This window comes from Quercus lobata, chromosome 11 (genome assembly GCF_001633185.2).
Source record: "Quercus lobata isolate SW786 chromosome 11, ValleyOak3.0 Primary Assembly, whole genome shotgun sequence".
Classification (NCBI taxonomy): Eukaryota; Viridiplantae; Streptophyta; class Magnoliopsida; order Fagales; family Fagaceae; genus Quercus; species Quercus lobata.
Window position 1 is genome coordinate 2,778,599 of NC_044914.1, and position 27,264 is coordinate 2,805,862.

Below are 27,264 nucleotides of genomic sequence, written 5' to 3' on the forward strand. Positions count from 1 at the left end.
AAGTCAAAATTAGTCTCATCGATTCTAGGGCGTTTTCTAGAATTTCATGCTAAAAATGAATTAGGGTTTCTATTCATCTAGAGTTTTGTTAACATTTTTGTATATAAATTGGAGGTTGTGGTTCATTAAGCATTAAGTTATTTCATTGGAGGTTGCATACTTAAAAAAAGGAGATGATTTAACGGACTTAAACAAAATACCTAAATTGAATAAATTAGAAATTTAGAGGACTCAATTGAACGAAAATAAAGTTAGAGTAAATTTTAGTCAAACTTAGCGCAATTTGCATTTTAGCCTTTATTTATTTATTTGACATTTTCACTACTCTATGTACCTGTACTAACAGATTTGTTAATCTTCTTGTTATTTTTATGGGCAGAAATGAAGTGAATTGGATTGGCTTTGAATCAAGTTGGTTTCAGTTTGGTTTGGAAACTTCTCATCCCAAGCCAAATTCACTTATGATCATGTTAAAAGCAAATTAAGTTAATCGGCCTAAGTTCTTTTGAACTCAAGTAAAGCAGCCAACCTAATCATTTTAAGTATTTTATTTTTTACTACCGCGCATCCTTAGTGCAATAGTTGCTCGATAAATATAAGTGCTGGTAAGATGTAAGGGACAACGGCCAGGGTTCAAATCTTTCGGAGGAAGTTTTATACATATATATATTTAGATTATGCTAGAGTTGAATTTCTATCCTGTATTAAAAAAAAAAAAGTATTATATTTTTTTGGATAAAAAATCTTTTTTTTTTTTAATTATAGAAACAGATAAAAGATCACGTTAAGCAATTGCTTTAACCAATAAGTTAATATTATATAGTATTAACCAATAAGTTAATATTATATAGTTGTGATGTATTGACCAATAAATTAATCATATAATCATATAATATAATACTTCTAATATATTAGATAACCACAGTACCACTATAAAAAGGTTTAACCTTTATAATAGTAGTCTGGGGTTATATATAAGGATTGAAACTCTAACACACACAACCAATGTGGGATAAACATCCTTTTTTTATAGGAAACAGTAATACTTATTAGAATACACAAACACGAAAGTAATATATAAAGTTTTTTAAACAGACTTATAATATATTATAAGCTTATTTAAAAAACTCTATGTACTACTTTCGTGTTTATGTGATCTAATAAGTATTACTTTTTCCTAAAAAAAAAAAAAAAAAAAAATTCACTTCTTAATAACTGGTTTTTTAAACAGGCTTATAATATATTATAAGCCTATTTAAAATACTCTATATACTACTTTCGTATTTATGTATTTTAATAAGTATTACTTTTTCTTAAAAAAAAAAAAAATATTGTCACTTCTTAATAACTGGTTCAAAGCATTTATAAATATATATATTAGTTAATTCTTGCATCATTGTCAAAATTGTTAGCCATGCCACCACATGACGCTAATTTGCTTAATTAAGTCGAACTTAATTAATTAGAAGTCTTTTAGATTGGGTAAAGTTTGGATTTTATAAAGTTTAGGTTTGAAAGTTGGAATCCCTTGCGATATATGATTTGTTACTGAATACACCGACTTCCATGTCAGTGATTGTTTTCTGAAAGCAATGGCTGACGAAGTGACGATACTTTGTCACTTCGTCTTTATGCATATAAATGTTACATATTAAACAAAGTTTATATAGAGATGTAGAATTTGACAGGTTAAACCCAACTACTTACTTTTGACTCAAAGAGGAAAAAACAGTAAATGAGCTTTTACTTACTATTTTTTTTTTCTTGTCTTATTTTGTGTTGTGCCAGAAAAAGATATAATATGGCTTAAAAACTTCTTTTTTGTTTGTTTCTCTTTTTCTTTGCGAGGGGGTTGTTCTATTTTTCTTTTCCTTTTTCTTTTTCTTTTTTTTCGAATTTTATAAAAACTATTACAATCCAATAAAGTAATGAATTTTTTTTAACAAGGTTTCTCTTCAAATTTAATCGTTGGATTACATGTTTCTTATGTTTCTTAAAATGCATGTCAATTTTCATTTCAAACCGGATGTTATTTACTATTCAATCAATAAAATTATTTTTTATGCATAATTTTAGACCACAAAAATTTGAAATTTAAATATTTAATTGATGACATAGCAATTAATATTTGATTTTCTTGAAATTTTGCAAGCATGGAGGATATAATAAGAACATATAATCCAACAATTAGATTTTCAAAATTCACATCCAATAAAATATATATGAGCAGTTTAAAATGTTTTTTTTGCAAATTTTTTTAAAGGCAAATTACAACTTACCCACATGTGTTTTGGCCGAAATTTAAATTGCCTACTTGTAGTTTGAAATTTGACATTTTATCCATCTAAGATTAGTTCTATTAGATTTCCTTAACCCATCTCTGTTAAAAACATGACTAAATATATGATTTTGTTTCACTTTATGTTTCTCTCTTCCAAAAATGCAAAAAACATAAAAATACAATATCAAATTAGATAAAAAAGAATCTAGCGGAACACTTGCATCATGAGATTTTAAACCACGGGTAGACAACTTAAATTTTAGCCAATCCACAGGTGGGTAAGTTGTAATTTCCCCACTTTTTTATTTTTTTGGTAGAAAATGGTTTTTTTTTTTTTTTTTTTTTTTTTTGAGAAAAGGGGGTGGTTAATGGTTATTACTTATTACTTTATTAAGGGGAAGGAGGATGCGAAAAAGAAAACAATCAAAATCAATTTTACTGTGGTTTCTTTTAGGGTCTAGGTTTGTACTTCTGCATTGTACTAAAAATGTACTGAGAGACAAAGAAGCAAGATTTCTTGAGCGGCACTTTGCGATTAAGGTGAAATCTACAAATCAACTGAAAAGAGAAAGGACAAATATTTGTTGAAGTGAACCACTTTAGATAGTGATACTAATTTGGGGGGTGAAACATAATTCCAAGCATATCTTTTGATGACAGCGAAACAAAATCCATAAAGATGAGAGGATAGTCGCCCATTTGGTAAAGGAAATACTTCATAATCAAGCAAAGTAAATGAGACGTCTTCGAGAATTATTAGTAGGTCTTTATTTATTTCATCTCATCTACTTGTGTTTCCATATTTCAATTTCATATTTTGCCAATTAATGAAGCAACCAAATTTTCGGTTTTCCTTCATTCCAAAATTATATGCATGCAAATACGTGTGTAAGTTAATGCTCTACATTCTCTACAATGTCAAATATCAAAGAGATGATATAAAAAAACATGTAGTAGTAGTAAACAGAAAAGTGGAGATTGTGATCTTTCATTTCACCATTATGACAATTATTGTTTTCTTCTCATTTTGTAATTTTATTTTATTGTTTGGGAATAATTATAATTTCTCCTTTTTAGGGGGACATTAAGAAGTTTAAATTAAATAAAATTTAATACCAAAAAAAAAAAAAAAAACTTGAATATATCAAGTCATAAAATAAATGCAAATATATGAAATTTTACAACTTCTACGAGTTTTCATATTTTTAAATCATTACATAATAGTTCATTATCAGTTTTTATTATATATTGTCAATGTGGCTAGGTGTGACTATTTTATTTTGTTAAGTTTGTATAACATTTATTTATTTTTATGCAGTTGTCATTATTTTTATAGAAATATTTTAAATTAAAATGACAAAATGAATGACTTCAAAAAAAAAAAATAGATAAAAAAATAAATTTTTATTAGTTTATTTTATGCTTAAAAATATTTTTGCATACATTGACTGAAATCTTGCAAACCCTGATCATTGATCAGTACAACCTAAACAAGTAGTGCCGCCGCCCCTGCCTTAGTTTCAAATTAAGTTTCGAAATTTTAGTTAAATCAATTTGATTTCACATCTAGGATTGAAAAAACTGATTTCACATCTATAATTTACTTGGTTAAGAACTTTACTTGAAAATAGAAACTTGATAAAGTGGAGCATTGTTGGGCTAGTATGTGGCACTTGATCATAGAATTGCAAAAAGCAGTGTAGATTTTTTTTTTTTTTTTTTTTTTTTTTTTTTGCTTTTTTAGATAAAAGATAGAACTTCAATTTTGTTAAATTTTAAATGTTTATAGTTCTAGGAACAGAACAGTACAGGCAGGGTTCACTTCACATGGTGTAGATAAGATTTGGGTAGAGGAAGCCCCTACTCCCATAGTCACGTTGTTGCAAATGATGTACATAACTTTGACGGGCTTTCTTACTCAAAAAAATAAAAATAATGATACTTTTTTTTATTTTTTGACTGATCTCTATTAATTAAGCATGTGTTTGGATTGCGTTGGGATGAAAAAATTTTGCGTTTTGCTAAAAAAATGGTGAGTCTCATGATACTGTTCATTCATTTTTTGGTACTATTCATGAGTCACACGGTAATTGGTTTAAGAACTTTACTTGAAAATAGAAACTTGATAAAGTGGAGCATTGTTGGGCTAGTATGTGGCACTTGTTCATAGAATTGCAAAAAGCAGTGTAGATTCTTCCATTTTTTTTTTTTTTTTGCTTTTTTAGATAAAAGATAGAACTTCAATTTTGTTAAATTTTAAATGTTTGTAGTTCTTGGAACAGAACGGTACAGGCAGGGTTCACTTCACATGGTGTAGATAAGATTTGGGTAGAGGAAGCCCCTACTCCCATAGTCACGTTGTTGCAAATGATGTACATAACTTTGACGGGCTTTCTTACTCCAAAAAATAAAAATAATGATACTTTTTTTTTTTTTTTGACTGGTCTCTATTAATTATGCATGCGTTTGGATTGCATTGGGATGAAAAAATTTTACGTTTTGCTAAAAAAATGGTGAGTCTCACGATACTGTTCATGCATCTTTTGATACTATTCATGAGCATCACTGTACTTTTTGGTACTATTCATGGATCCTACTGTACTATTTCAACTCACTTTTACCTTTATCTATAGTACTTTCAGTAATAAGTTTTTAGTTTTAGCAAAATAAGCAATATCCAAACACACTCTAAAAAAGAATAGAAACTCAAGTATCCTGCGTTTTGGACATATCTAAAGTCTAAACAACAAAAAGGCCCTTTATGTGAATTGAATGTGATATTTTGAGATTGACACCAATTAGATAATAAAACTGTAAAAGTCTTGGAAGATAAACATAGCTTGTTGAAAATGATATTGCTTTTTATAGTTCTTTTACACTAAAATATAAATAGGCTTTCATGTGAAAAGTCTTCTTCTTTTTTTCTTTTTCTTTTTGATAGTCAATACTCAAACTACTTCATTAATTGGGGATTAAAACCGAAAATGATACATCAACACAAACTTGATCATAGATTATTGGGGGTGTATCTTCCACCCAAATAACACTATCCGTTATATTACAAGCACACCTGGCCAGTAAGTGGGCCGCAACATTACCATTTCTGCTAATATGATTTGCTTTCCAAGCATGAAAATCTTGTAAACATTTCTTCGTTCCTTCAATGATCTTCTGGATTGAACTTGGTGTAGTGTCAGACCAAGCTAGAGTAGCCATGACTACCTTCGTGTCTCCTTTAATTTCTACATCCTTCAAGCCCAGGTCTTTTGCCAGGCGGATTCCTTCATCCGCCGCCTTAACTTCCACCTCTAGAGCTCTCAAAGGCAAAGAGAGCTTTTTATTCATCGCTCCCATCAGACTGCCCTCCTCATTTCTAATAATAATGCCCACCCCACAAATGCCAACATCCTTAAAAACCGCTCCGCCAACATTGAATTTGTACCAGCCAAACTCACTGCACTTTTTGGTACTATTCATGGGCCCTACTGTACTATTTCAACTCACTTTTACCTTTATCTATAGTACTTTCAGTAATAAGTTTTTAGTTTTAACAAAATAAGCAATATCCAAACACACTCTAAAAAAGAATAGAAACTCAAGTATCCTGCGTTTTGGACATATCTAAAGTCTAAACAACAAAAAGGCCCTTTATGTGAATTGAATGTGATATTTTGAGATTGACACCAATTAGATAATAAAACTGTAAAAGTCTTGGAAGATAAACATAGCTTGTTGAAAATGATATTGCTTTTTATAGTTCTTTTACACTAAAATATAAATAGGCTTTCATGTGAAAAGTCTTCTTCTTTTTTTCTTTTTCTTTTTGATAGTCAATACTCAAACTACTTCATTAATTGGGGATTAAACCCGAAAATGATACATCAACACAAACTTGATCATAGATTATTGGGAGTGTATCTTCCACCCAAATAACACTATCCGTTACATTACAAGCACACCTGGCCAGTAAGTGGGCCGCAACATTACCATTTCTGCTAATATGATTTGCTTTCCAAGCATGAAAATCTTGTAAACATTTCTTCGTTCCTTCAATGATCTTCTGGATTGAACTTGGTGTAGTGTCAGACCAAGCTAGAGTAGACATGACTACCTTCGTGTCTCCTTTAATTTCTACATCCTTCAAGCCCAGGTCTTTTGCCAGGCAGATTCCTTCATCCGCCGCCTTAACTTCCACCTCTAGAGCTCTCAAAGGCAAAGAGAGCTTTTTATTCATCGCTCCCATCAGACTGCCCTCCTCATTTCTAATAATAATGCCCACCCCACAAATGCCAACATCCTTAAAAACCGCTCCGCCAACATTGAATTTGTACCAGCCAAACTCACTGCACTTTTTGGTACTATTCATGGGCCCTACTGTACTATTTCAACTCACTTTTACCTTTATCTACAGTACTTTCAGTAATAAGTTTTTAGTTTTAGCAAAATAAGCAATATCTAAACACACTCTAAAAAAGAATAGAAACTCAAGTATCCTGCGTTTTGGACATATCTAAAGTCTAAACAACAAAAAGGCCCTTTATGTGAATTGAATGTGATATTTTGAGATTGACACCAATTAGATAATAAAACTGTAAAAGTCTTGAAAGATAAACATAGCTTGTTGAAAATGATATTGCTTTTTTAGTTCTTTTACACTAAAATATAAATAGGCTTTCATGTGAAAAGTCTTCTTCTTTTTTTCTTTTTCTTTTTGATAGTCAATACTCAAACTACTTCATTAATTGGGGATTAAACCCGAAAATGATACATCAACACAAACCTGATCATAGATTATTGGGGGTGTATCTTCTACCCAAATAATACTATCTGTTACATTACAAGCACACCTAGCCAGTAAGTAGGCCACAACATTACCATTTCTGCTAATATGATTTGCTTTCCAAGCATGAAAATCTTGTAAACATTTCTTCGTTCCTTCAGTGATCTTCTAGATTGAACTTGGTGTAGTGTCAGACCAAGCTAGAGTAGACATGACTACCTTCGCGTCTCCTTTAATTACTACATCCTTCAAGCCCAGGTCTTTTGCCAGGCGGATTCCTTCATCCGCCGCCTTAGCTTCCACCTCTAGAGCTCCCAAAGGCAAAGAGAGCTTTTTATTCATCACTCCCATCAGACTGCCCTCCTCATTTCTAATAATAATGTCCACCCCACAAATGCCAACATCCTTAAAAACCGCTCCGTCAACATTGATTTTGTACCAGCCAAACTCTGGAGGGCGCCATTGTGCTACGGCTTCAAGCCTTGGTTGAGATGCGTGATCGGTCGAGGTTATTCCCTACCTAAATTCTTCAACAAATCTGTTAGTATCACTGACAATGGTTTTTGCAGTCTTGCATTTCCCCTCGTGCTTGAGATGGTTACGGTTGTTCCAAATGTTCCATGCTAGGAACGCAAACACATTCCCATTAATATTTGGTGCCTCCTCTCTGAGCTTCCAGTAAACCTCTATGAAGTCGCGTTGGTTGTTGTTCTATCTAGGGAATTTGATGCTTGATTCCTTCCATACCTCAGACGCCAACCTGCAATCCCATAAGGCGTGGGTTGAAGATTCTTTTTCACCACAAGCTGCACACCTATCCTCACCCATGACTTTTCTTATAGCCAAGCAGTGGTTTGTCAGCAGTATATCTCTACAAGTTCGCCACAGGAAATGCTTGATTTTATTTGGGCATTTAAGATTCCATATAGACTTTCAGAAGTTTGTCATTTTTGAAGCATTCGAACAATCCCCACCATTTATGGTCCCTTTCTTTTCCTTCAACTCATTGATAGCCACACCATATGCACTCCTCACTATAAACTTTCCATTACTTGTCCATGCCCATATTCTAGAATCATCAGGGAGGCTCGGGCTAATTGGAATTCTGAGGATAACCTCTGCTTCATGAGGAAGGAAAACATTTCTCACCTTTTCGCAGTCCCATGTGCCATTCTCTCGATCTAACAGGCTCTCCACCCTTTCTCCTTCTAGCTGTTGGCTTCTTAGACTGATTACTCGAAAGGACTTCGGGGTTGGCAGCCATCTGTCTCTCCAAATGTCCACACTTCTGCCATTGCCGATGCACCATCTCATTCCTCTCTTCAGGATGCTTCTGGCTTCCAATAAACTTCTCCAAGTGTAAGATGGCCTCTTTCCTAGTTGAGCTTCTAAGAAGCTAGTACTTATGAAGTATTTTGCTTTCAGCACTTTATAAAGAAGAGAAGATGGATTTTGGATGATCCGCCACCCCTGTTTGGCTAGTAATGCTAAATTGAACGCCTTGAGGTCCTTAAAGCCCAATCCGCCCTCTAACTTCCTTTGACATAGCTTATCCCAAGAAATTCATGCCATTTTCCTCTCGTTTTCCTTTTGACCCCACCAAAAGTTTCTTACCATAGAATTCAATTCCATGCATAACGAGTCCGGAAGCTTAAAGCAGGACATAGTATAGGTCGGGGTGGCTTAAGCCACCAACTTAATAAGTATCTCCCTACCCGCCCTTGAAAGAAGCTTACCCTTCAACCCCACAATCCATCTTCCCACTTTTTCTTTAATTCAATTGAAGGCCTTCTTTTTTCCTTTTCCAATCAATGAAGGCAAACCAAGGTATTTTTCATGTTGCTTGATTATCTGGGCCCTAAACAGATTCTTCACATCTTCCTGAACTTCCTTTGGTGTGTTCCTACTAAAAAAGAGAGAAGTCTTCTCTTTATTTAATTTCTGACCCGACCCCCATTCATACTCTTTTAAAATCTAGCTTACTCAAATAGCCTCATCCATGGTTGCTCTACAAAAAATAATGTTGTCATTCGCGAAGAATAAATGTGATATTTGAGGGGCCCTTCTACACACTGATACCCCATTAATTTGACCCAATCTCGCTTCCCTTTGGAACATGGCCGAGAGACCTTCGGCGCACAAAAGGAATAAATATGGGGAAATAGGATCGCCTTGACGAAGACCCTTTGTCAGGAAGATTTTTCCTTTTGGTTTGCCATTAATAAGAACCAAATACGACACGGTTTTTACACACATCATAGTGAGCTGAATCCACCTCTCTTGAAATCCCATTTTCCTCATCATCTCCTCTAAGTACCTCCACTCCACCCTATCATACGCCTTGCTCATGTCGAGTTTAACTGCCATCAACCCTTTCTTCCCTTTTTTCCTCGTATTAATACAATGCATCATCTCAAATGCAACAAATACATTGTCCGTTGTTTGTCTTCCGGAAACAAATGCACTTTGAGCTTCACTTATCACCTCTGGCAAAATTTTCTTCAGCCTATTTGCTAGGACCTTGGACATGATTTTATATAATATATTGCACAGGCTAATTGGACGAAATTCAGTAACCTTCTGCAGACACTTCACTTTTGGGATTAGACAGATATAAGTCTCATTAAGGGCATAAGGCACTATACCAGAATTTAGAAATTGCATGATGCAACTAATTACATTAGGTCCAACAACATTCCAATATTTTTGATAAAAGATAGGGGGCATACCGTCTGGGCTGGGGGATTTTGTGGGATGCATTTGGTTTAGTGCAAATCTGATCTCCTCCTCTCGGAATTCCTCCAACAACTTCTCATTCATTTCCGGTGTAATCCGAACATCCATGGCTTCCACCTTGACTTCATGGTCACTTGACTGCTCTGTACTAAAGATGTTTTTGAAGTAATCAATAATGATCTCCTCAATTTTTCCTTTCTCCTCATGCCATTGCCCATCCGCACCCCATAGGCCTTCAATCCTATTATGCCTCTGCCTTTAAGTTGCCGTTGCGTGGAAGAACTTAGTATTCCTATCTCCACATTTCATCCACAACGCCCTTGACCTTTGGTTCCACATTACTTCTTCCTACGTAAGCACTTCATTGATTTCTTTCCTGAGGTTCTCAATCTCACTGGCAGTTTCATGTAACATATTTAGGGCCTCAAGATGTTAGAGACGCTCTTGCCTCACTTTTAAAACTTTGTTCACATTTTCGAAGACTTCTTGGTTCCACCTTTGGAGGTAGGCTTGACAGTTCCTTAGTCTATCATGAATCTGAAAATCCGGGTCTACTCTTAATGGATTCCATGCTTCCTCAATAACTTGCATGCACCTCTCATCTCGGGACCACATAGTCTCAAACAAGAACCTTCTCTTCGGTGATCTTGAACGAACCTTCCTTTCCAACCATAAAACCAGTAAGCAATGATCGGAGGCAAACATTGACACATGATGTACTTTTGCTTCTAGGAACAAGACTCTCCACTCCTCGTTAGCCACCATTCTATCTAAACGGATCAGAGTCCTATGCTCTCCTAGGTGACCATTACACCACATATACCTTTGCCCCACAAAACCTAAGTCAGTAAGACCATAATTGTTTAAGCATTCCCTAAACTCCCTCATTTGCCCAGCATCCCTCTCCATCCAACCCAATTTTTCATCCAAATGGGTAATCTCATTAAAATCCCCAAATAATACCCAAGGCATGTCACATTGTTTTCTCAATGAATCCAACAATTTCCATGAAATATGTCTCTTACCTGCGTCGGGCTGACCGTAGAAGCCTGTCACTCTCCACAGCGAAACCCCCGAACCACTGTACACTATCACGTCGATATGCGAATTAGAGCAACTCTTCAATCGCACATCGGCCCCTTCCTTCCAGATCATTGCCAAACCTCCACTCTTCCCATCACTCGGAATTGAAATCCCCTGGGTAAACTCAAGTTTTTGTTGAAATCCCTTCATCTTACTCTCGCTTGCTTTGGTCTCCGACAAGAAGACCAGGATCGATTTTTTTTACTTCACCACATCGATGAGAGTCCGCACCGCCAGGGGTGATCCCAAACCTCGGCAGTTCCGCACCGCCATCCCTGTTGCCAACTTCCTCTCTTTGCGTGGTACTGCTCTGACCCTTCTTGCTACGTTTCAGCTCTATTATGTTTAAGTCTAACTCCTGTAATGGTATTGGACTCTCCTTCTTAGTCTTGCTTACACCTTCTTTTTTAATTTCACTAAGACTTGCGTTTTCCTTCAGGCCCAAATTCTGAGCTGCCCTTGCCTTACGCTTCCAATGTCCACTCGTTGGCCCCAAACTTTCCGCAGTCCAACCCAACTCGTTGGAGTAAGTCATTGCCATTAGGCCTAAGGCCATGTTGGGCCTTCCTATGTTTGCTACGGTCTGAACCCCTACACCCTCTAGTCTCTCGTTGAAAACGAAGATAAGGTCCTCTCTTTGTGCAGTCACCATCTCCAATTGCATCTCTTCACCCGATTCTTTTCGGTGTGTGGTAGCTTTTTAACCTTCTTTTCCTAGGATTGGAAGGATGCTTTCTTGCTGTTTGTCTATGCAAAAAACTTTGCCTCTTTCGTGAAAAGTCTCCACATCCTGCAACTCCTTTCCTGCCACTTTTGTCTCATTCCCCTTGTCTTTACTTTCTAGGGTGAGGCAAAGATGACTCGAGATTCACACCGATGCTTTTGCATCTTTCCAGCGACCGGTCCTTTATCCTATCTTGCTCGCCACCCCCCATCATTTCATCCTCCGATTGACTCTCACACCCTTTTTCCAAACCTAGGCTCTTCTCCATTGCCACGGTATTACTCTTTTGAAATGGCTTTCTACTAGATTTCCTCATTATCTCACCCCTTAACAGGCATCATATTCGAGTTTCCCCTAGTCTAGCTGGTTTTCCCCACCTTGAATCTTTGAACAGTCTCTAAGGTCATGACTTAGAAGACCACAATTGTAGTAGAAATTTGGTAATCTCTCATATTTAAAATAAACCCACCTTCCTTCATCTCCCTCGATAGTTATCTTCTTCCCCCTTAACAGTGTTTTTGTGACATCCACCTTTACTCTCACTCTAAGGCACTTACTCCATTGTACCCCCTTTTTAGCTACATCCACTTTAATAACTTCACTGAGGGCTGAACCAATAGCGCGCCCTATTTCCCTTGTTCTGCATTTGAGGGGCAGATTATGTATCTGAACCCAGAAGGGAGACCAACGCAATAATATTTCCCTCAGCACTTGATCACCCTTGAAGTCTTGGAGAAGAATCAGTTATTTATCATAACTCCATGGACACAGCTCTAGGACTTTCTTTTTGTCTTTTTCATCACCAACTCAACCATGAACATCTCATCATCAATCTCCGAGATTTGTACGCCTTTATTCGGTTTCCAAACCATCCATAGGTTCTTCCTTAGTGCATCAATGCCTATACTTCTCCGAGACAGGATCTTGATGACTAAACAGCACCTCCCCACCTCTTTCATAGCTTTCGCACTGTTGCTTCCTAGGACGATTTTCCAATCCTCTTCCTCTGTGAGCAATAGCTTCTACCACCAAGATTCTAGTTCTTCTTCCATCTATCTACTCCCTAACCACACCCAGAGGAGGTCACACACTCTCTTGCAAGGGACAAGACCCTACAAGACACTCACTACTACCACATGCACAAGAGCACGAGAGCACTTCTTTTTTATTATAATAGGATGTGGATAGATTTTTAATGGCTAAACAGGTGTCAAAGTATAATTTACTAAGTTTCTAATTCTTTGATAGTCCAAATTGCAATGATTCTAAAATAAAGCCAAAAAGAAGGGGAAAAAAAGGCACCATAATCTTGATGCATCTCATCTGTTAAACTGATTGCACTGGAATCCTAGATGGTGAATGATTTCATTTAGTAGATCCCAATGATGGTATCTAGTCTTATAAACACTGATCTGCATGGCTGGAATTGTAATATACACTGTTTGAACCTAAGTCAATCCATGCTATTCTTAGGATCCCAATTTCTTTAAGGCCAAGACCTAAGAAGCTAATCTAGGTAAAGGATATCAAGATTACTTTTTTCTGTGAAATCTGCATACAAGGTTAGCCAAAAACACCTAAGAGATCCTATCTCCCCTGTTGGGCCTTGGCATAAACTATGGAAGCTCAAGGCCCTGAAAGGTTAGAGATGTTGCTATGGAGTATGGAGGATTGTTCTAAGTCTCTGCCTACAAAAGAGAACATTACGCTGAGAATAGGCAGTTGTGACTCAAACTGTTTCCTGTGTGGGGATGCAGTGGAGTCTAGTATTCATTATTCTTCAAATATCCTACAGCTAGGGCAATCTAACATGCGTGCAATTGGGGACTAAGGTCTGAAAATATTCCAATCACTTCTAATGAGGGCATTAATGCCAGGCCCTAGGGAAGAGACCTTACTGTGTTCCTTGAAAATGGCTTTCACCTTGGATTCTATTTGGTGCTTGAGAAAATCATATTGCCCATAATGGTGGCTAGGCCGATCTTATGGCCACCATTATGAACATTGAGAATAGAGTGAAGAATTATGCTCTGATTTTAGCTAAAGTGAAGGCCAATGTGGTGACTGAAGATTTGGGGTCTTGGACTCTTAGGAACCCCCTATTGAGGGTGAGATTAAATTAAATTTTAATGTTGTAGTTTTCAAAGAGTTCACTACCCTAGCTATGGTGGCTGAAGATGACAATGGTGAGGTGATCAAGGGTTGGACCAAGATTCATATCTATTTTCCCATTGCAAGCTGTGGCAACCGCCATTCTTTAGGCTCTGTATATTGCTATTGGAGGGGAGTGGATGCATATTGTTATCGAGGGAGATGCCGAAGCTTGTTTTGATTCCCTAGTTGTTGAAGGTGCTCAAACTGACTAGGCCATTCACACTATGATTAGTAATATTTTGGAGCTTAGTAAGTTGTTTTCTAGTTGTAAATTTTGATGGGTCAGGATGTTGTTTAATTCTGCAGCTCATGCCTCTGCAAAGCTTGCAGTTAGCCTTAGAAGTTCTTTTTGTTGTAACAAGTGCACTGTTCCTACTTTCATCTCCAATGCCTGTAGGTTTGATTGCTCCTTTGTTAGTCGTTGTTTGGTTAATGAAAGATGCACATTATCCACACACCAAAAAAAAAAAGAGGGAGAAAAGAAAAAGGAATACTATATCATTCGGTGAATCCATCCTCTGGAGTTTCAGACAGAGTTTAAAGTTGAGACCATCATTTACGTATTGCGTCACCATCGCACCGACCTATGCTGCATTTCTAAGTTGTGAACTGCATGCTGGTATGCTCCAGCTGACTATTAACTCAAGTGTATGGATGTTAAGACAATGATGAAAATCATACACCACCTGCTTATGCAATAAAGGTGATAGAGAAAATCAAGGAGAGAGAGAATAACATAGATGTGTATAAATTTTGGACTTAAAAAGAATGAAATTATCCTGGAAGAGTAAGAATAAAACTTAAATTAATCGCTCAGCCATCACAAAAATCAGCTCATCTCTAACATCATTTACCTATAAATTGTTGTCATCCAAGTTAAATTGGCACCACAATGAGCATGTCATCTATAAAATGTTGTGTTAATTCAGCACCTTTATAAAACAATAAACAACAGAAAAACAATGAACAGAGATCGATCAATTCTCATTGATCAAATACAATAGAGGCACTACAAAATTGGGGTGATTACACCCTATACTATCAGTAAGCACTCTCTGGTGCCCTTGTATGTCTCTAGTGTGGTTTTGGAACATACCCATCAACGGCAAAGTTTCGTGTGGCAGCAGGTATAGCTAAACGAATTCCATCAAGTTCAGATTTTGCAATCACTTGACAACCCAAACGAGATCTGAAAATCCCAAACATAGGATTAAATCTAAGTGCCTTAAAAAGGAAGAAATCAAGATTGAAGGTAATGAAAAATTCTCATTGCAAAGTTCATGCAAAAGGAACCAACGTTTCTGTAAGCCCGAAGGCTAGATCCAACATGTCGTTTTCCTCATCAGTAGGTTCTTCTAACTTATTGTAATATTCCATGTCCTGTAATAAAATTCAATAGTAAGCCCCTCGAATCTGAGCTAAATAAAACATCCAACCCAAAACTAATAAAAGGCCAAAAGAATGCTTGTTTGAAACATATATCCAGAACACACCTTCACAATCACATGACACGTCGAACAGGCAAGTGAGCCTTCGCATGCTCCTGATATGACATTAAAAGCAGAGCATTAATTTTGTATCAAATGATCAAAGAGATAAAAAAATCATTGACATGGAAAAATGATTCATCCAGCAGTTTTGTGCCACTAAAAGTAAAAACTTCAGCCCAAAAAGAAACACAAAGTGAATGAGAGGTGGGAAGTAGAGGCGTGGGGAAAGTCCCATGTTACTGTTCAAACAAGTTACATGTGGTAAGTAATCTAAACTGTCAACATGTCTTTCAAGAGTACAGCTATGGTTACAAAGATCCCCAAGTTATAAGAGATGACTTTCATTAAAACCATTACCTCAGATGACATTAATCGTAGGAGAACTAAATTAGGCTATGGTAATGGTGCAAAATACTGAACTAAATAAGCATCAGAATCCTTGCCTTCAAGTTCTATATCATTTTCATGAGCAGCTTCCAACATAGACATTCCTATGGGGACCTTAAGGTGCTTTTCCTCTCCATCCTTGTCAACAAATGTGACAGATATCCTGTAACATAAAGCATCTGGGTAAGAAGAAAGGCACATCAGAAGTGGAGGAAAGGTAGAGGGTAGAGCAATGATGTCTCATTGGATGCTTAACACATTCTATTCAAAGATGCCATCAGTGTACTCTTATCAATTAGAATACCCATCCTCGTAATGGTTGACAGCATAAGATGCACCTAAACATATAGTTTGCAATTAAGATAAAGCAACCCAACACAAGAATAGGGACAACATACGCGCTACTAGTACTGTTGCTTATCCAATTCCCAACTCCCCCTGTAACTGTAAGAGTGGAGACACCTTTTCCCCTTTTGTATATTTTTCTATCCTATTATCATCCCCCTAAGGCCCTAACCATAGTCGACTAGATTAGCTGAGTTGGAACAAGTCCATTTACTTTGCCACAAGAATAATTCTGGACACACCTGGAGCTATCCAACACATGCCAAATCATGTGGGAAATTCCCGCACATTACCCATGCTACAAAGCAAGAATTACCTGTGTTAGCTGCGAGCCAAAATGTTAATTTGATTTTTTTTTTTTTTTTTTTTTTAACACAGCACAGAACAAATACATCCAAGATATGCCAAATCATGCCTGGAGTAGTGCTACATCAAAAAATGGATCTTCTTTGGAAGAACTAATTATACTTTGCATAAAATGTGTTTACAAATCCAGATCATCTACTTCACTCTTTGAGGGCCATACAGCACTAAATTATTCCCTAGTGGTGTATAATACGCGTGACAATTATAAATTCCATGTTCTTACAATGCCTTAAAAGAAGAAGAAGAACTTACGATTCTTTCTTTTCACCTCCTTCCTTAGATGCATTGCTAGTAGTAGTGGTAGAAAATTGTTGATGCTTCTGAAATATGGAACCCTGGACCACCTTAGTTTCTGTCTGTGAGTCAATCTGTTTTGAAGAACAAGGAAATCATGCAATTTTCAATAATTATTTTAGGAATAGAATCAATCTCATCTAAATTGTAAAGAACCTCTGATCTATGCAAAATTTTCAATTAACCATCTTAACCCATGTATACATGCATTAATTTAAGTTTATGTATTATCTCATATATTTCTTACAATTTCAAATTTAGTCAACATATTCTGAATAGCTCTGTACAATTTTATAATGCAATGACAGCAATGTACACTTCTATGTCAGAAAACGGAATGCTTTAACTCTTAAATTCACTCTTGAATCTTTTCCAAATTATACTCCAAAGGCTAACTAAACATCTTTTTATTGAACTGGGTTTGTAGTTTCGTCACAACTGTCCCAGAGCACAAACACTACATAGATTTTTTGCTCGGCCAAATCTTGAATTTGAATCTATGATTGACAAACAAGACTGTTTCATTCCTATGCAATGTATCACTTAAAAACGATATCTATAACATAAAACTGCAGGAGTAAGATTTCTGGAATCACAGTGATTCCAATAGAAGGATAGGTACATAAATCTTCCACAGGACAAAGCCATGGCATTGCAACATAGATATGCAAGCTTATCCCATTCTTTTCTTTTGATTTTTAATTGATAAGTAGCATATCCCATTCTTTATCCATAGTTCCATACTTCCACACAACTACAGACTTGCAGGCCGATGCTACATTTCGTAGAAATGGAAAGGGCATATTGACTAATAATAAGCTTAAATGAACATCTATAACAGCAAACACAATGGTTCCATATTATATGAGTAAAACAACAACAACAACAACAACAACAACAACAACAGCAACATCTGATTTATCTTGAAAAATGAAGGTAGTGAATGATCGAATACTCTTTTGCTCATTTTGATTTGACAAATTGATCAAGCCATTGTGTCCCAAACTATTATTTTTCTTTAATAGAAGGTAAAGTGCAGACAGGGTTCAAACCCAAAACCACCTGCACTTATACCGTAATAAATTACTAATTGTCCCAAAAGTTTATATTGTTCGAATTAACATGTTCTTCATCTAAACCTCGAATTACACGACTAGCTCAATGTGATCAACACAATTCCTAGAATTTTCTATTTTATGAGTTATATGACTAGTGTTTGTTATATAGACTAAGCTAACATCCAAGATTAATAAATCAAAACATGACCAGCTAGCGAGAGCTTGGTTAGTAAGTTAGAGGAAAGTAAATAGCACTCACAGTTTATAGTTTGATTAATGCATTTTTGTTGTGAAGTAACAAATGCAACGGTGAAAAAATAAATAAATAAAAAAGAGTAGAAGTAGAAACTAGAAACTGACCAGCGGTTGCAAATAGTGGGTGTAACTGTAACTGTAACTGTAAGGCCGTTGTATATATCCAGCTCTAGTTATGGGCGTTGAGAGCTGTCGAAGAAGCATCCAATTCCAAAGTCCACCTTTCGAAACTTTAGAAAGCAACATAATCGTTGCTCTCACTAAAACTCTGGAATTTAAATTACAGAAAAAAAAAATTATTGGAATTGGATTTTTTTTACCGTTAACAAATCTCAGAAATTTGGTATTCTCTTTTTCTGGGTTTTCTTCTCTTGACTAGGACAGGACTCCCAATTAATAACAGGGCTTCCTCACCGTGTTCGTGAAGCACCTTCGAAACTCGAAGCTTCCAAATAAATTAATAATATTATATTCCCAAAAAAAAAAAATCAAAATATGATGGAGATGCGGGGTATCGAACCCCGTGCCTCTCGCATGCAAAGCGAGCGCTCTACCGTTTGAGCTACATCCCCATGTGAACATTATTGTATTAATAAATTATACGAAACTTCTGATTCTCAGCAATAGTCTTTTTAAACTCACCTTTATGTCCTCTTTTTCCAAGCGAGCAAGATGCACAAATGATAAATTCACAAAAGAAATCAGTGTATGTTGCACATCCTTAGCGTGGTAATAATTCTATAAATATAGGTTCTTATAGAGTATGAGTTAAGAACTGAAGTTCAAGTTTGCAAAAAGAAGTATAACACACATATATACTTAAATTAAGTTAAAATAGGATTTTTATTTCAAATTAAAATATATATATATACACAAATGATAAATCCACAAGAGATATCTAGGTAGGGAAGAAGCTTATTGAATCATAGGGGCCAAAAAGATTAAAGTGATTAGTCTACCTAATGTGCGTTCTTATTTGTTTAAAGACACTTCAAATAAACAACCTAACAGCAAACAAGCGTTGCCAAACACATAGGTAAGACTCCATGCAGCACAATTGAGCTTTCATGACAGAGAAGGCAAGGTGATTTGAAATAGCTAGGATCATTAGAGTTGCTAGAATTACTAGCCTGGATAGGAAAAATGGACACATTTAATAAGATAATAATAGACAATTTTCTATTATAGGGGCTCCCCTTCCATCTAAAACCCTCTCATTCCGGCTCATTTTTACATGGATTTAAGAAATGTTACAAATAAACCATCTAAAGGTTAAAAATAAAAAGCCACGTCAAGTATAGGTTTTTTTCTCATTATTTGTTCTTTTTTTTTTTTTTTTTTTTTTTTTTTTTTTTTTTTTTTGGTAAACAGAGGAATAACATTAAAACTAAAAAACAGAGTTCACAGTGCAAGGCCTGGAACGATACATCCCACTAGCATCTTCCTCAAGGAAAGTTAAAATGTCCACAGGCGTACTTTGGAAAACAATAAAATCTAAAGACTGATTTGCTCCAAGCCCAGCAAGCTTGTCAGCACAACAATTCGCCTCACAATAACAGTGCTTGAAACAGATACGGCGAAACCGAGTGGCCAACATCCTACAATCATCCAACAAGGGCGACACAATATGATTTACATAATCAAGATTAAGAAGAGCATCAAGAATAGCTTTAGCATCAATCTCTACTTCTAAAGAATCCAACTTTCTACAGCAGCATAATTGTAAACCATCCCGCAACCCCCACAGCTCAGCAATGAAGCTATTCGCTGCACCAATCCTCCTAGAAAATCCCATGAACCACTGCCCGTGCTCATCTCTAATGATGCCTCCACAGCCCGACCTATCCACATCTGACCTTGCAGCACCATTAGTATTTAATTTAACCCACCCAACCTAAGGCTTTTCCCATCTAACCTGCTTCATTACTATTCTGCTGGGCTTAACACAAGTTGAGGCACAAAAAGTGAACTCCATGGCTCTGTTAGTAATCTCTGTCGTTAACCTTGGATTTTGAGATTTTCCATTAAACATCACCTGGTTCCTGCTTTTCCAAATGAGCCAGATTGCGAATAAAAAGATTGTTCTTCATGGGGAAACACAGGACACTCGGCAGCTCCCCTTATTTCCGTTAAGCTCAAGCCACTCATGCAACTCCTCTGTCCAAAATCTTCGATCAGCCCATCTTACTCCCAACTGGATCCACACGGGTTTAACACTCTTGCAGTCCCTCAACGCATGGATAATTTTTTTAGGAGACCTACCACAAAGGGGGCAAAGACCATCTACAAGCATACCCCTTCTCACTAAACACTCCTTGACCCCTATGCTATTATGATAACACTGCCAAACAAAAGTTTTGATTCTTGGCAGGATATCCGTTTTCCAAATTCACTTCCCTAGAAACTCCTCAGCATGCAAATCTCCCATGGCAATTTTATAGGCGCTTCTAAGGTCAAAATTACCTTGAGCCGAGGCAGACCAAGCTAGTCTATCCCCACTCGTAGATGTGAGAGCACACGGAGTAGCTTGGATAATATATTTGATATGTTACGGGACCTCACAAGAGATAAATCCCCAATCCTAGATTCCATCCTTGACAATGTCCCTTATTTTTAGCTGCTGATCTGCCAGCGACAATGGGCCTTGAATCATTTGGCGAACCGGACCTTCAGAAGTCCAATGGTCAAACCAGAACCTGAGATTACTATTGCGACCAACCACCCATCTAATTCCTTGATTGAAAGTATCAACCCCTTTCTTAATTGCTGACCAAACCCGTGAGCATGGGAGGTTCCTCGCATTTCTAGAATGGAGTCTTTGTGCATTGCAGTATTTAGCTCTCAACACCCGAGCCCAGGGAGACTCCCTTTCTGTGTGAAGCCGCCAATTCAGCTTTGCGAGTAAGGCAACATTCCTTCCCTTCGCAGTTTGCAGACCCAGACCTCCTTCAGATTTTGGTTTAGTGACTTTATGCCAACCAACCCAATGCATCTTTTTCACTGTATCAGTTGAACCCCAAAGAAAATTTCTATTCACTCGATCCACTCCTTGCAAGATCCGGTCCGGAAGATAAGAGCATTGCATAGCATAAGATGGAATGGTTGAAGTCGAAGATTGGACTAACACTGCCCTTCCAGCCAATGACAACAGATTGGCCTTCCAGCCCGCTAGTTTCCCCTTTACCCTATCCAAGATAAAATTGAACTCTTGAGTTGAAGAATTTGGGTGCTTTATCGGAATTCCAAGATACTTCCCCAAATTCAGGGTAGACACAAAACCAAGAATGTCACTCAACGATTCTCTAGAGTCTTGATCAACGTTTGGAGAAAAATAAAACTTGGACTTAGAATCACTGATAGTTTGCCCCGACGCCGCACAAAACTCATCCAATACATCTCTAATAATGGAACAATTTGAGGAGTCCACTTTTGCGAAAAGCACAAGATCATCCGCAAACATTAAGTGCGAAAAAGCAGGTCCACTTCTAGACACTTTCACCAGACTCCATAACTTGTTATGACACTTCTCTTCAATGAGCTGGCTGAGAAAATCCACACAGAGTATAAATATATACGGAGAAAGAGGGTCACCTTGTCTTATTCCCCGGGAAGGCAAAATCGGATCAAGAGGGCTACCATTGAAAAGGATCGAGGTCGTGACCGAAGACACACAGCTCATGATAAGATCCACCAGGTTGGTGGGCAGATTAATTCTGATCAACATCCTTCTTATAAAGCTCCATTCCAGTTTATCGTACGCCTTTTCCAAGTTTATCTTGATAGCCATATAGCCCACTTTCCCCTTCTTCTTGCTGAAGGTATGAACAAGTTCCTGAACTATTATGATGTTGTCAATCCCTTTTTGCTCGGGCACAAAGGCAGATTGCAGAGGCGAAATAAGTTTTCCCAAAAATGGCCTAAGTCTAGCCACTATGATTTTAGTTACTATCTTGTAAGTCGTATTACATAAGCTAATCGGTCGATAGTTCCCAAGAGTCTCTGGTCCCTGGATTTTAGGAATAAGGACAATGTGAGTTTGATTAAGCTTTTCCGACATTTTCCTTTCCCTAAAAATCCTCTTCACTTCCTCCACCACGAACTACCCAACTGAAGGCCAGAAATGTTGAAAAAAACCCGCATGCAAACCATCCAATCCTGGGGCTTTAAAAGCCTTGAGAGACTAGAGGGCTGCCCTAATCTCATCTTCCGTCACCAGGCTTCCTAAGCTCCCTTTTTCCTCCTCAGAAAGCCTGGCTTGCCACTGCGAAGAACCCAATTGTATTCTGCCTAAAACGATTGAAGAGGAAGTATAGATGTCATTGAAGCCCTTCCTAATAAAATCCATAATATTTGTTTATGAATACAGCCACTCTCCAACCCCATTCTTGATGGCCAGAATTTGATTTCTCTTCCGTCTAACCAAGGTTGACACATGGAAGAAGGCAGTGTTTCTATCTCCTTGAACCATCCAGTTGATTCTCGATTTAAGAGCCCACAACTCTTGCTCTTGCCCAAGCACCACGTCCAACACCTTAAGGAGATTGTTCTTAAGGTCCAAAAGGGAGTTCGATAGCCTCACTGCTACTGCCCTTTGAATACCATTCAGCCTAGCCATAATCTTCCTCTTCCTTGTGAAAATATTCCCAAAATGCAATTTATTCCAAGCCAATGCTTCACGCTGAAAAGTATCAATAGCTTCAGCTAGACCCGGAATCCGCCCCCACACATTCTCCACCACCTTAGGGAAGGTTACATCAGACAGCTAAAACAGTTGGAATTTGAAAGGCCTAGACCGGTTGGTCTAGACTGTAGGCTGCAGCTCCAAGAGAACTAGACAATGATTTGAATGGCATCTTGTTAAGTGAGATACCCTCGCCTCCGGGTAGAGAAGGCACCAGCTTGGATTAACGAAGAACCAATCTATTCTCTCTTGGATTAAACCCTAAACTTCTCTTCGGTTTGTCCAAGTGAATTGGAGCCCAGTGAACCCTAAATCAATCATGTTGCAAATGTCTAGGCACTCTTTCAGAATCAAGGATCTGTTCACACTAACAGGCCTCCCCCCAAACTTGTCCTCACCAACAATAAGCTCGTTAAAATCCCCAGCTAAAACCCAAGGCAAATTATAAAGCTCTACAACTCTAGTTAAATTATTCCATAACACTTGCCTTTTGGCATACCTAGGACTAGCATAAATTGCTGAAAGTAACCAAGATAAATTAGAGCTCCGTACCTTCACAATGGCATGGATTTCCTTCTCTGTGCTTGAAAGTGGCGAAATCTCCACCCTATCCGAGTCCCACAGCAACCAGAGCCCCCCGGCATATCCTATAGTGTCCATATGAAACACACCATCAAAAGGGAGTCTATCAGTAATTTCCCTGGCCTGCTCACCACCGATTTTTGTTTCCATGATAATCATAACAGCAAGATTATGGTTATTAACAAGCTCCCTCACATGCTTCTGAAAAGAGGCCTTCAAGGCCCCTCTACAATTTCATGCTATAAGATTCATGATAAACACTAAATCCGGGACGGTAGTCTTCAAAAGGAGGTAGAAACTTCGCCCCCTCCCTCAAATTGCATCCGATCACCCTGCTCGGCATTAATGTCACAAAAATTTGTCGCATTCCCATCATCAATTTCTGATCGAGCATCAGGATATTGAACTCCGTGGCTGATTGATTTATTGGAATCGAAATTGTGATCACTCTGATCCCCATGAAACACGTCCTCTCCTTCAAAGTCTCGCTCGGCTTCACCTACAACTCCCAAGTGTAGCGGCGCTCTATCAACTGAGCCGGTTCTGCCAATATTATCATGACTTCTCTGCTTTTCCTCCCCATTAGCGGACAAAGCGCCCTCCACACCTTCACTAATCTGAGACTTACCCGCCCCATAACCTGGACTAATATTGCTCAGCTCTCCCCCTCTAAACTGGTATCCACTATCTGATCCACCACCGGTAGCAAGCTGCAAATCGTGCAAGGCTGTCTGGTTGGGCTCACCGTGGTTTGGAGATGCAGGGGTGATGTTAGAATGCGAGAGAGGAGTGGCATTAGATCTTTCTAGTATCCTGAAACCGGTCTGAAGCGCCCTAGCCCTGGCAATGACCTTTTTGCCCTTAATGGAAGCACTGGATGCCAACTTAGAGTTTACTGGACCTTCTTCCAACCCCGAATGGTATTTATCTAATGGGCCCAAAAGTGATAGGCCTTGGACCAAAAAAGGCTTCTCAACAGCACCACCATGATTTCCTTCTTTCCTAACATGGGTCATAGAGGTTTTTGGCGAGGGTAGCTTGCGCTTCCCTTCACGCAATGAATACCGGCTCCCTGAATTTGTGGCACTACCCGTACTTGCCATAGAAATAGGAGCATGCGCTTCACATTCCTTTTGCCCTTAAGCATGAACCCATCCAGTATCAAACACATCCCCCTCCACGTCCTTTTGTCCCAGCTCTCTTGCGCAAAACCAATAGCCACTGACCATAGTTGTCCTCTAGCGTCTCAAGTGTGGTCCCTCTTGCCTGTTCAGGATTGTCAGGAGCATGAGTACTGCATGGTTGCCCAGCTCGGTCCATGCTATCATCCTCTTCCTTATCCACCTGATCTTTCCCAGCCCTAACAGTATACAGGCAACTCTCCCGCCGGTGACCCATCCTTTCACACGAGAAACACATCCTCTGAATGCCTTCGTAAGTTATTGCTTGTTCAAACCTCTCAATCAACACTGTATCAATAAGTGGCTTATCAACATCAACTTGCACACATAAACGTGCAAATCTACCTCTAGTTTCAGATGCTGTATGCGTGTCCACTCTGAGCACATTCCCAATAGCTTTCCCAATCTGATACAATGCCTCAGCATTGTAGAATTCAATGGGGAGCTCATTGAGCCTAATCCAAACCGCCACAGAGGAAACGTTTGCTGAAGACGGCTTAAAATATGGCTCCCACGGTCTGATGGACAAAAAGTGCTCGCCTATGAACCACGAACCCTTTTTTAACACAGCTCATTAATCTTCCTTCTGTGCAAATCTAATGAGGAAAAAGTCATAGCCAAGTCCAACGCAATCCAAGCGCCCCACTGGTCTCCAAAGACTATGGATTTTTGCATGCAAAAGGTTAAAACCTACAGTTCTACCATAAACCTTTACTATCAAAGCTTTATGCCAAGGAGACCTGATATGTTGCTTGAACTCCTTTGTAAACTTCACCACTGCCAACCCTACCCGCAGTTGTTCAACTTCTACATCCGACTCCGCATCGTCCTCCATGAGCTCAGAAAAGTTAAACGCTTGCGTGTATGCTCCCAGTATCTCACCCACCAGTTTATCCTTGAAGGACGGCGGGGGGGAGGGTGGCCGGAAAGCGTGGACCTGCTCAGGCTGAGGCTGCCCCATTCCTTGGCCATCACCGAACCCCGTGTGGTTCACATCTTTAGCTTTCTTATTGCTCTGAGCAAGCTCAGCCTCCTCCTCATGGGAGAGAGTGGCCATCAGAGATGGTTACGTTCACAGGGAATGAGACTAGTACGGAGAGAAAATTCTCAAGTCATGCAAGAATTTTCTTTCTCACTCCAATATCCTCTCTTTTTTAACATTTGATAGTTTATTTGTCACGTGTATTTTATCTATGTAAAAATAATAGAGAATGGGAGGGTTTTAAACAAAAGTCGGACCCTTACTTTTATCATACTTATAAGTTATAATCAATAAACTATTATATCTTTTATATGTTAAATTTCATTCCAAAAAAAAAAAAAAAAAATCCTATTTTATGCTTCATTTTTTTTTTCTAAGGTTCAACCTAAGAAAACGAAAGTTGGGGCCGGGGAAAGGAAAATAACAAAGTTAGAGATTTAACAAAAGGAAAAAAAATAATTAAAAAAACACTCAAGTGTAATATTTCAAAAGTGATATACCTAAATAATATTAATGAAACCTCAAATTCTTTTTTTAATAATTTATTCTCCTTCACAAAAATTTGTGTAACTGACAATAAAATTTTTGGGATAATTACATAATAATATAAATTTACATAAGTTGTACTTGGTGTCTATCTAACTATTGAAAATCTTAAGACTCATAAGTGGAATATGAATTTGAAAAAATAAAAGGTTTATCTATATAAAAAAAATTTACAAATAAAAAAAAATATAATGAATATGCTATTGTGGGGGCCGATTTTATTTTTTTGGAGTGGGAAACTCTTGTACTCCCATCCTTTATTTTTACGTGCCCTCTACCTTATAAGCGTGAGGTGAAGAGAAAGGAGTACCATCAATTATTTATAACTGATAGTACTCCTTTCTCTTCAGCTCACGCTTATAAGGCAGAAGGGGGAAGAAGTCTTCTTCGATGTGGGACGCACGTAAAAAAAAGGATGGGAGTACAAGAGTTTCCCACTCCAAAAAAAAAAGGGGCCCCCACAGCTATCATTTTATGGGTTTTCTTACAATAAAATATTACTTAATATACACATAAATGACTTTTTTATATTTGGATAAAACTTAAGTATGATACATTAGGTCTAGTAGATATTCCCTAATTAAATTCAAATACATAGTTGTATTCCAATAGTTCGCAAAACAATGTTTTCTTTGGAACTAGGTCTCTCTCTCTCTCTCTCTCTCTCTCTCTCTCTCTCTCAAACTGATTTCCTTTTTTAATTTATTTTGGCAATTTCGGGTAAAATGGCTGATGATCTTTGTTGGGCTGATGATTGTTGTTGTTTGGGTTGAGTTGTTAAAATGCCCGGTTATTTCGGATGAAATGGGTTTTTGTCATTTTTAAAATAAATAAAAAATTTATATTTGCCTTTTGGACTGATGATTGTTGTTGTTTGGGCTGGGTTGTGATTTTGATTTTAAACGGGAGGCCAAACTTTTGAAAGTTCGGGCCGAAATCTAATTTTACTTGGGCCCAAATGATAGATAGAGCAAAGAAATTTCTTATGTCATATCTCTTAAGAGATATTCACAATTTCACATAACTATGTTGGGAATCAAAGCTAGTGTACATTGAAATTATCATTGGGTTCATTGTTTATAAATCACTAGTCTAAATTATTATTATTATTTTTTATTTTTTAAAAGTTACAGATTTTTACACACATCACCCTTGGAATTTGATGTAAGTGTTAATTTAATTATTGGACTTTCGATTTGGACAATTAACCCTCTAGACTTTTTTCTTGTGGCAAATAAAGTCTACTGTTAAGAATTTTTATCAAAGTCTAACCGATTTAATCACATGGCATCCACATAGTAATAATGATATTTAAAAATTATTGACAATATGATTGAAT

The 27,264-nt window shown here is 37.5% G+C and overlaps 2 protein-coding genes and 1 non-coding gene across 4 annotated transcripts; all 3 read right to left on the reverse strand.

Moving 5' to 3' along the window:
- Positions 1-14,552: 14,552 nt before the first annotated feature.
- Positions 14,553-18,400, reverse strand: LOC115968812 (2Fe-2S ferredoxin-like). 2 transcript variants are annotated; one of them, XM_031088320.1, is made up of 7 exons: positions 18,059-18,400; positions 16,599-16,714; positions 15,692-15,798; positions 15,252-15,301; positions 15,056-15,138; positions 14,855-14,947; positions 14,553-14,690 (listed from the first exon to the last, which is right to left on the reverse strand). In XM_031088320.1, the coding sequence occupies exons 1-7, from the start codon at positions 18,197-18,199 to the stop codon at positions 14,684-14,686; spliced, it is 597 nt and encodes a 198-aa protein (XP_030944180.1). In that variant the 5' UTR covers positions 18,200-18,400; the 3' UTR covers positions 14,553-14,683. The 2 variants fall into 2 exon arrangements, with proteins under 2 accessions (XP_030944180.1, XP_030944179.1); XM_031088319.1 differs by having other exon boundaries at positions 14,553-14,947; positions 18,059-18,399.
- Positions 18,401-18,452: 52 nt separating this feature from the next.
- On the reverse strand, positions 18,453-18,525 carry TRNAA-UGC. The gene has a single exon. It is a non-coding gene; the product is annotated as a tRNA-Ala (tRNA).
- An 815-nt stretch (positions 18,526-19,340) lies between these two features.
- On the reverse strand, positions 19,341-19,748 carry LOC115968490. Its single transcript, XM_031087900.1, has one exon. It carries the CDS (start codon positions 19,746-19,748, stop codon positions 19,341-19,343), a length of 408 nt encoding a protein of 135 aa, XP_030943760.1.
- Between the last annotated feature and the right edge of the window lie 7,516 nt (positions 19,749-27,264).

Bases quoted from the DNA above. Each gene is read 5' to 3' on its own strand.
- LOC115968490 (XM_031087900.1), bottom strand. From the start codon at position 19,748: ATGGGATTTTCTAGGAGGATTGGTGCAGCGAATAGCTTCATTGCTGAG.
- LOC115968812 (XM_031088319.1), bottom strand. From the start codon at position 18,199: ATGTTGCTTTCTAAAGTTTCGAAAGGTGGACTTTGGAATTGGATGCTT. The intron at 15,799-16,598 runs GTAAGTTCTTCT...TTTATGTTACAG, and splicing joins GGAGGTGAAAAGAAAGAATC to GATATCTGTCACATTTGTTG. The intron at 14,948-15,055 runs GTTGGTTCCTTT...TGGGATTTTCAG, and splicing joins GCCTTCGGGCTTACAGAAAC to ATCTCGTTTGGGTTGTCAAG.